The sequence below is a fragment of the Miscanthus floridulus genome, chromosome 18, assembly GCF_019320115.1.
Source record: "Miscanthus floridulus cultivar M001 chromosome 18, ASM1932011v1, whole genome shotgun sequence".
In the NCBI taxonomy this organism is placed as follows: domain Eukaryota; kingdom Viridiplantae; phylum Streptophyta; class Magnoliopsida; order Poales; family Poaceae; genus Miscanthus; species Miscanthus floridulus.
In genome coordinates, this window is record NC_089597.1 from 117,918,320 (window position 1) to 117,935,329 (window position 17,010).

Genomic DNA, 17,010 nt, shown 5'->3' on the forward strand with positions numbered 1-17,010 from the left:
GGGCGCCGACGGCTACGGCCCGCCCCCTGACACCAGTCACGACATGGCTAGCACGTCGGCGTCACCTCACCGGTTGGCTGACACTTACTTGCCAGAGCCGTCGCCTTCACTGTGCTTCCTTGCGCACCTCAAAACCAGCGCCTCTCATTCCTTCCTCCTCCTCTGCCTTCTTCTCCTTCCCAACCAGCGCAAGCACCCACGCGACTAGTGGTAGTGCTCCCGACGACGGTGGCGGCGCCCACCGTGCTTTAGATTGCTAGTGCGTGGCCGGCGCTTGGGTTGGGGCTGATGATGGGCGGTGTGGCTCAGTTGGTGGTGGTTACTGTGCTCTTGGCCACTGCCGCCGCCGCTGCGCGGACGGCGTCGGCGGCGGGAGCGCGGCCGAGCGAGGTGGCCGTGGGCGCCCTCTTCACGTACGACTCCACGATTGGCCGCGCCGCGCAGCTCGCCATCGAGCTCGCCGTCGACGACGTCAACGCGGACGCCAAGGTGCTCTCGGGGACCAAGCTCAACTTGATGCCCATGGACACCGACTGCAGCGGCTTCCTTGGCACCATCAAAGGTTGGTTTCTTGTTTCCGCTTCGCATGCCGTAATATAGTTCATTCTAAAAATTATATGACAACTCAAAAGAACATCTAAATGACACATATACCCATAGATTATTCTAATTATAGAGTTTCTCCTTAAATCATGGTTTACTTTTTAACAAGCTTTGTCAAATCTAAACATAATCATTACGTAAAATGCATTATATTTTAATACAAATTTTAGAAGTCACAGTGCACTGTATTTCAAGACGGGGCAGCTCTTTCCTCATTCATGCATGTGTCAATCAAAGATTAGAATTTTCGTAAAAGTTTTTTGTTCATAGATGTATAGAAATATATATTATGGTCAGCACTAATCCTAATATCTATGGGAGAATCTCTATAGGTTTTTCCACAGGTAACTTTTTATGACTTTAAATTTTACTTGTATCTTAGTAAAAGAAAGCATAAAAGTCTACTCTGTAATTCGCCCACAAAAAAATATTGCCCACCTAAAACTCAAATAAAATCGTGATTTATCCTGTCCTAAACAATGCATAGAAACCATAATGGTCTAAATTACCCTGTAGCCCAGGTTGAAATCCTCTGTTACTGTGGGTCAAGCCATTCCATCCCTTCCCTCTCATCTCCACATAGGAGGCGGAATGGAGGGGGCCTTATGATGGCGAGTGTAGTGGTGGAGCACTCAGTTCACAACGTGTGAGATGCCCACAAGCATGGTTGAAAATTACAAAGATGTTCATTTTTGAACATCATGGACGCTTTCGGATCATATGAACCCAAATCCCTCATTCTACTCATAAAATCCCACTTTTTGTACACATTACTATAAATAATTTTCATATACACCTCCTATTTTTCAGGTAGAGCTCACTGAGCAAAGCATTTTTAACTAGTCCTAGGAGCACTATAGCTTACAAACCGCCCCCTGAAGATACATTTTTAAGGGCAATTCCCCTAGTAGAAGTATAGATATTTTCAGAGGTGATCGGCTTAAAAAAAACATCTCTAAAAATATGATTTCTAACGACGGTTGCTTATGTCAACTACCATTTTAATGGGTGATCTTTAGAGGCAATCGACTTAGTCAATGGTCTCTAAAAATTGATTTTCATGGACAGGTACAAGTCAATAGTCTTTAAAAATAACCACATAACAAATAAATTCATTAAATAAAGTCGGATAGTCTTTAAAAATAACCACATAACAAATAAATTCATTAAATAAAGTCGGATGTAGATAGAATTTATATGGAAATTGATTTTCATGGACAGGTACAAGTCAATAGTCTTCAAAAATAACCACATAACAAATAAATTCATTAAATAAAGTCGGATGTAGACAGAATTTGTATGGAAATCATAGAGAACGGTGATATCTAGAACTTTGTAATTGAAGACTTTTTCATTTGAGATTGTTTAAGATCTTTTGTTAATTCTTAAAATTTAATTTATCAAATTTTTCAAATGGTCTCAAATGGAGACACACGCTTTTATAAAAGTTGTAGTGATAAACGAGATCTAAAATATTTAAGTTGGAATTTTTTTTCATTTAAGATTATTTAAAGCCAAAATTTCAATATAAGAATAATTCTTCTATCCTGATTTCTCTCGCAATATCCGTATGTGTGTTCGCATATCCGTATCCATACCATTCTATCTAGCCAACATTACCTAAGAATATTAACCTGGTTTCCTGGCAATATATAGAAGGAAAAAAAAGACACAAGCCGGTGGAGTGGTACGACAATGGCATAACTATGAAATTGGTTAAGGTATTTTTGTAAGGTGCAAAAAAACATATTTTAACTGTTGCGGAGCATCAAATTCTTTACTTTATTCCAATCCAAGATTCCTTTTCCTTTGCGTCATGTTTGAACCCCAGAATAAAGTAAAACAAATAGGTTTCATGAGACTTCTTTGTTTTAACACAATGCAACATACTAGTTTCCATTTTTTTTTCAGAAAATAACAGGCTGAATCTTTTCAGAAAATAACACGCTGAATCTTATAGTTACGACTCGTTTATTTCGATCCAGCCCGAGATAAAACTAAACCAGCTAAAATATTTGGTCCGATTCAAATTTTTAGCCCATTCTAAGACTATCCACTATTAGTTGAGGGCGTGCATCCATGCAAAACCAATGTTGAGAAAACACCAAACGTCACAGTGTTCAGCATCGACATGCGCCTGTGGGAACCAACATCAGACCATCATCTTCATTTCCTATGAGTGAGAAAACATCGACGCTGACTGAGAAATAATTTTTTACTTCCTCATCATCAATGCATATAGGTTACTTGATGCTAGCTTTTTTAAGCTCGGCATCACTTCACACAATGGCACTATCCGATGTCCAAACTCACTTTTCCTTGTTTCAGCTTCGATTGCGACTCACATTGTGGCTAATCTAAGGCCCAACAAAGAGCCCACAAATATTCCTCCATCATATCAATACGATGCTAAGTAAGGGTCTATTTAGTTAGAGCATCTCCAAGAGTTTGCTATCTCAACTTGGCATCCATATAATTTTAGCAAAACAAGAAAAAATAGCCTCCAACAGTTTGGCAAAACAACTTGGCATTAATAGCAACTTGGCAAATCTTCCCTCCGTGCGCGCAAATATACGCGCGCGTATACGGCTTGGCATCCGGGGCTCTTCGTTTTTTAGCGGGGCTCTTCGTTCGCTTAGCGGGGCTCTTCGTTCGCTTAGCGGGGCTCTTCGTTTTGTTAACGGGTTTTTTTTTATTTTACCAAGTCAAAAATGCCAAACTCTTGGAGATGGATTGTTTTTTTACTTGGCATATAATTTTGGGAGTTGGCAAATCACAAGATTTGCCAAGTAAAATTTGACAAACTCTTGGAGATGCTCTTACAAGTAATTTTTATGATGCCAATATTAGACCGTGTTTGGTCGGGCTCCATCCACGTTGTTTCTCCACCGGATCGGCGGAGCTGCAAATCATGGCTCCGCCTCCGTATGCCAAAAAGGGCTCTGCTGTGGTGTAGAAGCGCTCCTCCTCCCGTATCCGTTTGGCGCGGCTCCGTTGACGCGGTGCCGGAGCCAAAGCGCTACAAAATATGCCCTTAAAGCAAGCCAAAATATGGTTACACCAATATTAGAGTAAGCCAATATGGAGTATTTTGTAAGACAACCAATGTTGGGACTTCGTTTGGTACCAAAAAAGAGAGAAAGAAACTGTTTTCCTAAAATTTTGGCACCAAACCAATTACCTATCAAATTTCTTAAATTTACCCATATTTTGGCTTGATAAAAAACGGCTTGCAACCAAGTAGGCCCTAAAAACTTTGGGCCTGCAAGTTGACTTCTAAAACTTGCCTAACCAAAACATAGATTTATGGAATTTAAGGCCCCCCAAATTAGGGCAAAAGATTATAGAAATGCATTTGGTTGAGGGCCATAACATAGTAGTGGATACCTCTTCCTCATGAGTTTACCATGATTTTAACCATAAAATTTGGTGTGTCCATTTTCTTAATCAAAATCAATATATGCCTTAATTTTGGTTAGACAAGTTTTTGGTTGCACCAAACAAGAGGTGTGCTGTACGTAGGACATTGCATAGCAGCGGATCACAGTGGAACCCTATATAAATATAAAATATTTGATTGATGAATGTGGGGCCAGGTAGCCTGTATTGATGGTATGGTTCTGGAGGAATTTGGATGGTTTGGAGGAATTCTGGAGGAATTTGTGAGAGGAAAACACTGTTCCGGATGAAAAAAGAAGCAGATCAAGCTGGGTTTAAGGGCACGCGAATGGGACCATTATTGACTCTGTGCATCTGCTCTTCATTGGCAGTAACACAGGTTATATGGCCTCACATTTATCTTTGGGTCATGCTAGCGTCCGCGCCCGTGCATGCTGCTGCACCTACCCATGCACTGCTACGGCCCGCGTCTCCTCCTGTTGCGTCTGCTCGGGAGAGCATGTGTGTGGGCCCGTCCACCTGTATGCAAGAGAGGGAGCACAGCGTGTATACCCCAATGCGAGAGAGAAAGAGTACAATGTGCGTGTCCTAATGCGAGAGAGAGGGAAAGAGGGAGGCAGGGAGCATAGCGTGCATACTCATGTGTTGACTCGACTGCATGCTCCACCATGGGGACTAAGCCTGGTGGTGCTGGGGCACCAGGTTCTGCGTGTCCGAGAGTTGCAGCGCATGAGGAGCAGCACCTACTGCAACATACTGAAACAAGGTGAAACAACTGAAACATACGTTTCTAACACATGTGTATAACCACTACAACATATGCAACATCTAGATAAAACACTTACAACATACGTCTGAAACAAGTGAAAATTTTGGAACATGCACTTGCAACATATGTGCATAGCCACTACAACATATGCAATATACAGATGAAATAGCTGAAACATTTGGAAAACACACTTGCAACAAACGTGTATGGCCACTGCAACATATGCAACATCCAGATGAAAACACTTACAACATACGTTTGAAACATCTGAAACATACACTTGCAACATACATATATAGCCATGGCAACATATGTAACACCAGATCTACTTTTGCAACATCCAGATAAAATATACACAATGTAAACATATGAAAAGTTGTAATATGTGCTCATCTATTTGCCGTAGCCAATGATGGCTCATTGACACGGGCGCTGAAAGCACAGCGCAAGGCGTGGGCGGCGCGAGGCACGAGGCACGAATGGTGTGAGACACGGGCGGGGTGCGTGGCACGAGGCGGCTCCACTCGCGAGGCGTGAGGCGCAACGGCGTGCGCGAAGCGGGTTCGGTGCGCAGCGCGAGGCGGGTCTATCCAGATTTTTTTAATAAAAATGGAGAAAGAGAGTTAGGCCGGTCAGGCCCAGCAAATGCATTTGTCCGGCCAAACGGATGCTCGGATAGAGAGCATTACGGGTCATCATGGTAGTGTTTGGAACCCGAGGAAACCAAGCAGGCCCTTCCTCACGGTCAGTGCCGGCCCTAGGGGTAGGACACGAGGTGCGACGGCCGAGGGCCCAAGCGGAGGAGGGGTACAAGCCTAGGTATACAAACCATAGGTCCTATAGTCCATTAGGCATTAGCAAACTAATGAGAAGAGAGACATAGAACTGGTCAGACGACCCAAAAAGACAACATCGGTATTTCTTTCCTAGTTTTTTTCCCCACGACCCTCGGGTAGAGAGGAGGCGAGGAGTCATGCTGCACACAACACATTCTGATCGTGAGTTCGCGACATGCGTCTTACACACGCGGAGCTGGCGAGCCGCGTCCCCGCGAAGAGCTAGACTACCGGAGACACGGCGCACGTGGACGGCGACCAGACAGGGCTCCACGACGACGACATCTTGGCTTCTTTCGAATTGCGATCACTGATCAGTTGTTTAGGCCCAAGGTATTTTTTCCTTTTTTATTTTTAATCCAAATTAATTATTTATATAGTATTCCAGACTTCTAGTACTTTGTACCATATAGTCATATTTTTTCTTCTAATTTAGGTGTTAGAATTTTAGAATGTTACCTAAAAAACATTTATCATAGATGAGAAAAGAAAATGAATATATTGCTTTTTTAATCTACATTGTTTCTCGATAATTATCATACATCTATAAATATATTGCTTAATCTACATTGTTCCTCGATAATTATCAGACATGTTAAATTAAAAATATATTATTGAATTTGTTTTCGTTTTGTAAATAAAATTAGTGTCTATATATATATATTAAAATTTTATACATGATCACGAGGCCGTTGCGACGAGATAGAATCGTAGGACCGGCACCGCTCACGGTCCGCAGCCGACGCCCAACGGTTTGCTTGCGAGCCGCCGCCAGCAGCGCCGTCGCCGCCTGCGCCAGCTCTCCCGCAGCCACCGCGAGACCGTGATTGCTTCCCGGACATCCGAGCTCGCGCCATGGACGCTCCTCGACGCCGCCCCCGTGCCATGGCCGCTCCTCGACGCCCGCCGCCGCGTCCTCACCGCCATCTGCACCCCCTGCTGCCACCACCGCGTCGTCGCCGCCCTCCCCGCCGCCTGCGCGTTCCACACCGGCGTCGCATATACCCTCTCCACGCCAACTGCCATGTCTAACCGGTTGAGGAAATTTTGTTCAGATTTGTTGAAATTAGTGGACACCGGTCCGAAATTTCCAAATTTCGTCCAATTCGGCGGGCTACGATTTTTTTTCTGAAAAGAATCCTAGAACCTTGGCTACGAGTAGAATAAGTTATCTTTTCTTGGGTTGCAATTGCAAGACACCCGAATTTAACCTCAGTTCATCAACTATCACTGCTACTCACTTTAATGGTGAATGCATGAACTGATTCATAGAAACCTTACTTGGTTGCAGCTTTGGAGCTAATGGAGAAAAATGTAGTTGCTGTGATTGGCCCCCAGTCCTCTGGGATAGGCCATGTCATCTCTCAAGTTGTCAATGAGTTACATGTTCCTCTTCTATCATTTGCGGCAACGGATCCAACTCTTTCTGCATCAGAGTATCCTTACTTCTTAAGGACAACCACAAGTGACTACTTCCAAATGAATGCCGTTGCTAGCATTGTTGATTACTATCAGTGGAAAAGGGTGACTGCTATATACGTCGACGACGATTATGGGCGAGGTGGCGTCTCGGCTCTCGGCGATGCGCTTGCATTGAAGAGGGCACAGGTTTCATATAAAGCAGCTATTCCTCCAAATTCAAACACAGATGTGATCCGTGATGTACTGTTTAGAGCAAACATGATGGAATCAAGGGTCATGGTTGTGCATGTCAATCCTGACACAGGTTTGAGGGTGTTTTCTGCAGCTAAGAAGCTCCAGATGATGGCCAGTGGCTATGTCTGGATAGTAACTGATTGGCTAGCTGCTGTCCTCGATTCCTCCCCCGCATCTAGAGATCCTAAATACATAAGTAATATCCAGGGAGTAATTGTTCTTCGTCAGCACACTCCTGATTCTGATGCCAAGAAAAAGTTCATATCTAGATGGAACACTGTGGCTCGTAACAGAAGTATGACTTCTGGACTGAACTCATATGCTTTCTATGCTTATGACTCAGTTTGGGCCGTTGCTCGCTCTGTCGACCAATTTCTCAATGCTGGGCAACATATCAACTTCTCAACAGATCCAAGGCTGCATGATCCAAACGGTACCACTTTGCGTCTGTCAAGTCTCAAGATATTCGACGGTGGTGACCAGATGCTGCAGCAACTTCTCCTCACAAACTTCACAGGTCTAACAGGTCCAGTCCGATTTGATTCAGGCGGCAATTTGGTACGCCCAGCTTATGATATCCTCAATGTTGGCCGCTCCGGCGCCAGCTTGGTTGGCTATTGGTCCAACTATTCAGGCCTTTCTGTGGCTGCTCCTGAAATTTTGTATCAGATGCCATCAAATGCATCCACCAGTGCCTATCAGCTGAAGAATGTGGTATGGCCTGGTGATTCAACTGATATACCTAGGGGCTGGGTGTTTCCAAACAATGGCCAGCCTCTCAGAGTTGGGGTCCCAGTTAAACCAAGCTTCAAGATATTGGTGTCAGGCAGTAGCCCTGATACTGTGAGGGGTTACTGCATTGATGTTTTCAAGTCAGCAATCAAACTGCTCCCTTACCCAGTTCCTTACCAGTTTGTACCTATTGGGGATGGCACAAAGAACCCTAGTTACGTCGGCATTGTTGGGATGGTTGCTTCCAATGTATGTCCTCATTCTTTGTCATCCCAGTTTGTTTCACCATTAGCTTTAATTTGTTGACGATCCTCTGATTTGTTTGTTTCATTTTCATTCAGACACTTGATGCAGCTGTAGGCGACTTTGCGATAGTGAGAAATGGAACACGGCTTGCTGAGTACACACAGCCTTACATTGATTCAGGGCTTGTGATAGTGGCGCCGGTGAAACATGTAAGCTCAAACGCCTGGGCTTTCCTTAAACCTTTCACATGGGAGATGTGGTCTGTCATAGGCGCTCTTTTCATTTTGGTGGGAATTGTGGTGTGGCTACTCGAACATCGGACTAATGAGGAATTTCGAGGGCCTCCACGTAATCAAATCATAACAATATTCTGGTACGTTGTCTCTGTTGCTACTCTAAGCCTCTATCTAAGGATGTGTTTTATCCTAGTTTATTACCATACCTGGCTTTAGTCAAAATTCATACTGGCAGTACCATTATATGGGTCAAAATGTTTGTAGCTTTATTCATTTTTCTCTTTTTCTATTTGTGTTCTTTTCTGAATGCTTAGTTGCTAACTTTAGGAGTTAACCATATATACATTGTGTGCTTCTCTTTCAGGTTCAGCTTCTCAACAATGTTCTTCTCACACAGTAAGACCACTACTAGATGCCTCAATGACATCAACTTCCTCATGATTTTTTTTTCACTGCATGGGGAGAAACTTCTTGACAAAAAAACTCTCACCTTCAGGGCAGAACACCGGAACCGCGCTCGGGCGTTTCGTGCTAATCATATGGATGTTCGTCGTGTTGATCATCACTTCAAGCTACACTGCCAGCTTGACGTCAATCCTGACGGTCCAACAGCTCGCGACAGGAATTACAGGACTTGACAGTCTCATATCAAGCTCTTTACCTATTGGATACCAGACTGGAAAATTCACCAAGAAATACCTGATGATAAACCTCAACGTTCCTGAGTCTCGATTGGTGCAACTGAACACGATCCAGGAATACGCTGATGCCCTTACCCGTGGACCAAAAAATGGTGGTGTTGCTGCGATTATCGACGAGAAGCCATATATCGATATCTTCCTGTCACACTACTGCAACTTCAAGATTGTGGGACAGCAGTTCACAAGGGAAGGATGGGGATTTGTATGTTCATCGCCCTTTATCTTGTTCTGTGCCTTCTTCTTTTTTTAGTAACTTGTTATATGCCTTTCATTCGCTTTCATTTGGGCATTTGTCCTGTTGCGTTGCATCTCAAGGTAGCATGTGTCCATTGTTTTTTCTTTGCAGGCATTCCAGAAAGACTCCCCCCTTGCTGCAGATATGTCGACCGCCATCCTTCAGCTTTCAGAGAGTGGCAAGCTTCAGAGCATCCATGACGAGTGGTTCACAAAGCCGAGCTGTGCCACCGACGATGAGAGCAACCTGGGAGCAACCAGGCTTGGCCTCGGAAGCTTCTGGGGCCTTTTCCTCATTTGTGCCCTGATATGTCTCTTAGCTCTGGTGATGTTCTTCATACAAGTCTGCTGGCAGTACAAGCAGTACTCCAATTCTGAAGATGCTGACGAGCCCAGTGCAGCTGGCGCTGATGGTGCTGTCAAAAGACAGCGGAGGCTGTCAGGCCTTGGCAGCTTCAAAGAGATCGTAAAGTTTGTCGACATGAAGGAGGAGGAAATCATGAAGAAGTCGATGAAACGACGGTCAGGCGAGAAAGATAACCCAGCTGCTGCAGGATTCTCAGATGCTCAATCGGTGGCTTCAGCATAGAACATGCATTCTTGCTGATCGACTTCAATGCTTCAGAAGACAAAGCAAGGAAGCACAAGACCGATGACATATATATATTGAATTGGGTTCTCGCCCAAAAGAAAAGTAGTACGATGATCTGACTTTTTTCCAGGACAAAAGGCTTTGGTTTTGTTATAGGAGGATCTGAGAATCCATCTTTTATCACGGTTATTAGAATTTTGTCTCAGTTACATGCTTGGGAAAGGCTACTCATGACCGGTAACTTTTTTATGTTTACCTGCTATAACGTTTGTACTAATTTACGAGATTTATTATAGTTTCTCAAATAATTTATTATCATACCGTAGAGGCACGCCACTTTGTCCTTAACTCAAATTAGGATTTTACAAATATTTCAGAATATTCGAGGGCAAAATAGTCAACACCAGCGTGAAAAAGGCTCCATCTGTGGACTCGGAGTACAACGAACCAAGGACTTTGAGGACTCGGATCCACAACGTGAAGTGGGCAGACTGTTTTCGATGTTACTTCAGTTCTTGTTCTCGCCAAACTCGACTTCGATGGTACCAGGGGACACACGGGCACACATGTGTGTGTGGCCTTGGTCACTAACAACGCCGAAGATGTGAACGACGTGCGATGTGTGCTCCTTCCTAGGTGTGGCGGCGCCTAGGTCAACATCATGATAGTCCATTGGTGATGTATCATGACTCAACAATGGAGGTGTCCTATTGTTGTAGTGCGAGCACGGGGAAGAGTGAGCCTTGGACGATCCTGGCCCATGGGAACGGTGCACAAGTCCTACTGCCCATTGGTGCTCGCCTCGTTGACCAAGAGATGGTCGACGCATGGTAGAACATGGTTGAAAAGAAAGGGACAAGGGCTGTGGCATCACTTATGGAGGACAGGGAGGGGAGAGAAGAGGCAAAAGAATAGTGCAGATACATGAGCGGGGCAAAGGACGAGACTGAGCTAATTCAGGACATGGTTTTTTTTAGGAACAATTCACGACATGGTTGATTTGCTATTAAAATTGGTCATGGCAAAGATTTGTCAAGCAAAAGCTGTCAAAAAAATTGGGTCAAAATATTTGCCACAAATCTAGCAAGCCAAATGAAATGTGGACAAGTTTTTTTTGAGGGAAATGGTGGGTGCTCTGCCTTTTCATTTTAGTAGGGATTGAAAAATGTACATTAAGGTCTGATGACCCAATAAGGGGAAACATAAAAGAAAAAGGATGAAAAAAGATAGATAGAAATCAAGCCATGCCGGTCAGGTGTCCAACATCTGCATCACCTGCCTGAGCGCAGCCACCTCTTGTCTGATTACAGCCACTAGTTGTATCTCCGTCAGTGCTTTGTTGTCATATACTCGCCGGCATCTTTCCTTCCAAATGTTCCATGTCGTATATGTAATGATTTGATCTCTAAGTTCTGGATCAACTGTTTGTGTTTCACACTTTCACCCAATAGATCAGACCACCATAGTGTCAGATTGCTAACCGATTGCCTTGGTTGAATGTTCAGCCTGTTAGTTTTGCTTTAAATTTTCAGCTGGAACAGTATTTTTCTCTCACACGAACCAGCCAGCAGTACTTCTTCACGAACCAGCCAACCGAACAGGCTGTAGATGGCCGGTCTGATGCGCTATGTGTTGCCAGACTCTTTTGGAGCAAGGGCAGTTTGCAACCATGTGTGCCATTGATTCATTCCGTGTTCTGCACAGCTGATAAATTGGGTTTGCTTGTCCTCCCTGTTTAATTATTCGATCCGACGTGAGCAGCTTCCTTTGCAATAGTAGCCAGAGGAAGAACTTGCATTTATTCTCCACCTTTGGTACTCTCTCCATCAAGAAAAAAAATGTAATTATGGGTTACGTGCCAATTAAAGTTGTTCCCATTTGACCAAGTTTCTTATAAATAGTAATCACATTTGTGACTTCAAATCAATTTATTATGAAAACACATTTCATAACTAATCTAATAATTCATCTATCTTAAAATATAAAACATGATATTATACTATAATTGCATTTTTGTTCTTGGACAGCGAGTACTTCTCAAGGAAAAAAAAAGAAAATGGTAGCAAAGGGTCTTAGGCCTGCTTGGTTTGCTTCCAATTCTTACCCAACTAAGCAAGTCAAAACATAGGTTTGCCAAAGTAAGAGCAAAAATTATAGGTGTGCATTTGGTTAAGTGCTGTAATAATAGTAGAAAACACATTTTCTCTCTTATACAATTTTAAAAAGATTCTAGAGAGACTTCCCAAAACTTTAGCTATAAACATTGTTGTGTCAATTCTTTGGTCACGAACCAATTGATGACTAAAAGTTTTTGTACGCCATTATTTTTATGGGGCAATAAAAGCCAACCAAGACCCTTATTTATACGCTATCACACGTAGAGATCAGAATTGTTGAAAAATTATTGGTCCATGGAGACGCTGTCCACCGATTTTTTTTTTTTTATTTTTAACACTTTTTGTAAACTAATTTTACATCTAACACTGTTTTTTTTTCAAAACTAACATTTTTGGCCGCGCATATTGCCATGGCACGGTGAAACGCCTGTGCCGCGTCATGCATGGTGGCGCGGCAGGAGGATGACGTGACGACGACCGGGGCGGCTGACCGGTGACGTGGCAGGGTCTGCCGCGCCACCGATCTTGGCGCGGCACTGACGCGCCACGGCGCATGGCGCGGCAAGACCTGGACGCAGACAGAAGATCGGCTGCTGTTGGTGAGGATCGGCAGCGACGCGACCATGGACCTCGGCTTCCTCGACCCCTAGCCGGTGGGCTCTGACCAGGTGCTCTAGTCCGACATGAGGTCGCGCAGCACGGTCGACTACTGCGCGTCTAACCAGGGTGCCTTCTTCGGCGATTTTGTGGCGGCGATGACCAAGCTCGGGAGGATCGGGGTCAAGACGCCGGCCACCGGCGGCGAGATATGCCGGGACTAACGGTTCCCGAACTAGTTGCTAGTTAATCTCGCCGGCAGTACTGTCGCGACGCATTGAAACGAATATGAAGTAAATAAATGAAGTCCGTGCACAAGTTGACAAGCTGCCACGTAACATTTTCATTGGTTCGACATAACATAATCAACTAAACCTGCAAGTTTTGGACGATAATATTCGTTCGACCTAACAAACTAAGACTCAGGAGTGTAAGGATCTCTCGGACGCCTCTGTCTCTTCAGATTTGTTGGCAACACATTGTGAGTGTAGCCAACATCGGTGTGGTCGCGTTGCCGGTGCGTACGGCTCGTACCATGCAAGTATATGATATGCACGATTACTTATAATATTTATGATCGTTAGTTCATGGAGCCTACGTATTTAAAGAAGCTACATTTGTTACTACCTGTGAGGCTCCTTGGGTACCAAGCGGGGCACCACCTAGCTGACACATGCCGATCTCGTCCTACGGCCAAGGGTCCCACTGGTGGTGCTGTCTGTGGAAGCCCGGGGGGTCATCGTCGTCTTCATCGTCCTCGCTTACAAGGTCCTTCCCAGCGCTATGATGTGGTGGTGTACGCACTGCGGAAGTGACACCTGTCACTGGTTGAGAAGATCCAGCTGGTGTCCTCAAAGAGCTAGAAGAGGTGCCACCCGACCGCGCCGGGACTGCCGGTTACATCCATGGAGTGTCCATGCAGCTCAGCTTCTGAGTTAGCTTCCTACAGCTCCGCTTCACCTTCTGCATAAATAGATGTTAAAGTTAGTGTATTTCCCAAACGCATATACACTAAAGAAATATTTTTAGAACAGACAAGTTTATGTTTACCTCCACAAAAGCCTCGAAAACGCTTGGCCCCTGCCCTCTAGACTCGTGAAGACGAAACGTTGCTTCGTTGGACATCCTTGACAATTGTGTCGCCTAGGTATAGAAACACAGTTGGACAGTTTTAGTACACATACTTAATACTAAATGGATAACAAATTGTACCATTCGAGTATCTTACCACGTATCTTTGAAGCGGGGCTCTCTGTAGCTGTGTGTCGGCCCTAGTGACAACGTCGTACACATCTTCGATCACATCTTCCTCTGAGTCCTCGTTAATCGCCTCCTCAGTGTACGGGGGCTTGATATGTGTCCTCGTAGACCTATGAAGCCACCGCATGTACTCGTCGAAGGTGTGCTGGTCGTGTGGGGGACCCGCATGGACCGACTGTCGTTCCCTGGTCTACCACAACTGGATGTACGCGTTGTGTGTCACGTGTCAATCCTTGGTCTTGTACCTCTTTCTACGGCCATACCTGCAACAAACGATGTTAGTTGTACCACATACACCTCTGAATTGTAGCTTTGTTATTAATCGATAACACACCCGTGCAATTCTTGGTTGGTGGAGTAAAGCGGTGGTGGGCAGCCTGTCATACTTCCAAACTATCTGTAGACCCTGATGGACAAGTGAATCTCGACCACGTGGAAGAAAATAAGAGGGACATTGCAGCGATACTCGTCTGACTCATCCCTAGTGATAGGACTCAGATAGTACTCGAGCTCCGGAGCATCCCAAGGACGCCAATGCACCTAAATATTTCGTAATTGAGTTACGTTGTGATATAGTGTATATCGAACAAGACACATGTATGATAGTAAAGAGAGTGTAACCTGATGCTGTGTCAAGACGTCGAGACCATCCGTGTACTCCCTGTACTTATGCCTCGCATTCTCTCTAACTAACTCTGCTTCCGTCCAGATATACAGAGCTGTAGAAAGTGTATCCTGTCTGTTCTATTGCTGCATTGAGCACGATAATGAATTAGCCATTAATAATTTCATTATATATAACTGCCTCGAAGAATACAGTGAATCGAAGTACTTACCGGTAAACCAGTAGCAAGGGGCCTCCCAACGGGCCATCGTTCCCAACACCAAACCTAGAGTAGGTAGGAGCAAGCCTCAAGGATCGCATACCCTGAGGTGCGACGGCAGGCAATGCATAGCTATCGATGCGTCCATGCCAGGACTGCGCTGCCCTAGCTGTACGCCGCTATGTTCTCCCACAACTGGCGTAGTATGTCAAGGAAGATCCAGCTGATGGTGTTGCCCGAGGCGTCTGGGAAGAGGAAAGCACCAAGGAAGTGCTAGAGCCACACTCTAGCGAACCTGTCGATCTTAGCCTCCTCAGCCTATGGGTCCAAGTAATCAAAGCACTATGTGATCCAGGACGATGAAACACCGAAACTTTTTCTGAAATTCACCAAAGAAAATAAGACCCGATGGCCGCAGGAAAGCAATGCAAGTATTAAATAGGCTTGAATTGCTCACTTATTTTTCTTTGAAACCTCGTCGTCCGGTGGAAGAAAGCCAGTGAACTGAGCCACCAACTCACTCCAGTAATCGTTGTCAACTATACCTATCACTGGAAGTCCTCCCAACCGAAGGCCAAAGATAGCATTCACGTCCTGCAGGGTCAAGGTCATCTCGTCGTAAGGTAGGTGGAACGTGTGGGTCTCAGACGTCCACCTATTATAAGAATAGGACGACTGTTAGTTGACTCAAATTTGTTATAAGAATGTTTACGTATAAAGAAGGCACTTGCACCTGTCTACATCTACAGTAAGTAGTGCTGGGTCAAGGTGCGGAAAGACCATAGTTGACAACACGGACAAGCTCGAGGAAGCCGGCGCGCCGTATATACGGCGCGTAACACTTGTCCCACTGGTGCGCCCTGGTGTGCATGCGGGGCTTCAAAGAAGGCAATGCCACCTCTGCGTCGGTGTCACTCAAGATGTGTGCTCGGTGTTGATTGTCGTACTCCACCTCAACAATGGGATACAACGGGTGTTGCGTGGGAGGGGCTATCCTGTTACAAATTGATAAACAAAGGGTTAGAGTATTCAAATTAACAATATTCAAATTAACATTATGTAGCATTGCAAAATTTAAACTACATGTTATGAAATACGAACACAATATGAAAGCACATGTATATATTCAAAGTAACATTAACAGACATATTAAACAACTTCACTAAAAAAATAAATATTTGACGAAACTTCATCAAGTCATCCAAATCGACGTATCACGCACTACTAAGTACCGACACTTGAAAACTAGTATCTATATCCAAAATCTCTAACTAAATAACTAACTATAAACTAAAAAAATAAATACCGAATCAATCCCTAAACCCAAAATCCTAACTAACGGTAACATAAACCCTAACTACCTAACCAAACCTTAACTATACTATAACACACAACCTCAAACCTAAAAACTACCTACCTAAATAAACAAATTCACTAACCTAACTATCCTAAATCGCTAATCCTGACTATCCTAAATCACTAACTATCCTAAGTCACTAACTATTCTAACTATCCTAAATCAATAACAATCATAAAACCCTAACTAACCTAAATCACTAACTATCCTAAATCACTAACATCACTATCCTAAATCACTAGCTATTCTAAATCAATAACAATCATAATAATATGAAATCGAGAGGGAGCTACCTGATATGAGCGGGCGGCCGACGACCGTGACGCGCCGGCGTTCGTGGCGCGGGTGCTGCGTGGCGGGAGTGGGGGGTGCGTGCGGGCTGACGTGCGCGGCGTGCGTGCGGGCGGGCTCGCTCGCGATATTTATCTGGTTCAGCCGCATCATGCGCCGTGGCGCGTCACTGCCGCACCAAGATCGGTGGCGTGGCAGACCCTGCCACATCACCGGTCAGCAGCCCCGGTCGTCGCCATGTCATCCTCTTGCCGCGCCATATGGTGACGCATGCGTTTCGCCGCGTCATAGCAGTAGGCGCGGTCAAAAGTGTTAGTTTTGAAAGAAAAAAAACAGTATTAGATTTAAAATTAGTTTACGGAAAGTGTTAAAAAAAATACTCCACCGACGGACCTGGTTGCGACTTGGCACGGAAAAAAAAACTTTCTCGCCTTGCGTCCGACATCCGTGACGACAAAATTCCTTCCTTCCCGTCTCCGTCGCGCGGTAGCATCACCCATTCACCCTCAACCTCTCCAATCTCCATCTCGCGCTCGCTGTCTCTCAGCTGTGCGCGCTTG

The 17,010-nt window shown here is 44.7% G+C and overlaps 1 protein-coding gene across 3 annotated transcripts; it reads left to right on the top strand.

Moving 5' to 3' along the window:
* The first annotated feature begins 154 nt into the window (after positions 1–154).
* LOC136524825 (glutamate receptor 3.5-like) lies at positions 155–11,364 on the top strand. Of its 3 annotated transcripts, XR_010776206.1 has the most exons (7): positions 155–562; positions 6,899–8,244; positions 8,337–8,614; positions 8,842–8,873; positions 8,974–9,380; positions 9,525–10,241; positions 10,382–11,364. XR_010776206.1 is itself a non-coding variant. In XM_066518067.1 (6 exons), exons 1-6 carry the CDS (start codon positions 289–291, stop codon positions 9,999–10,001), a joined length of 2,814 nt encoding a protein of 937 aa, XP_066374164.1. In that variant the 5' UTR covers positions 155–288; the 3' UTR covers positions 10,002–10,328. The 3 variants fall into 3 exon arrangements, 2 of the variants coding, with proteins under 2 accessions (XP_066374164.1, XP_066374165.1); XM_066518067.1 differs by lacking the exon at positions 10,382–11,364 and having other exon boundaries at positions 9,525–10,328; XM_066518068.1 differs by lacking the exons at positions 155–562; positions 10,382–11,364 and adding an exon at positions 610–5,940 and having other exon boundaries at positions 9,525–10,328.
* Positions 11,365–17,010: the final 5,646 nt, after the last annotated feature.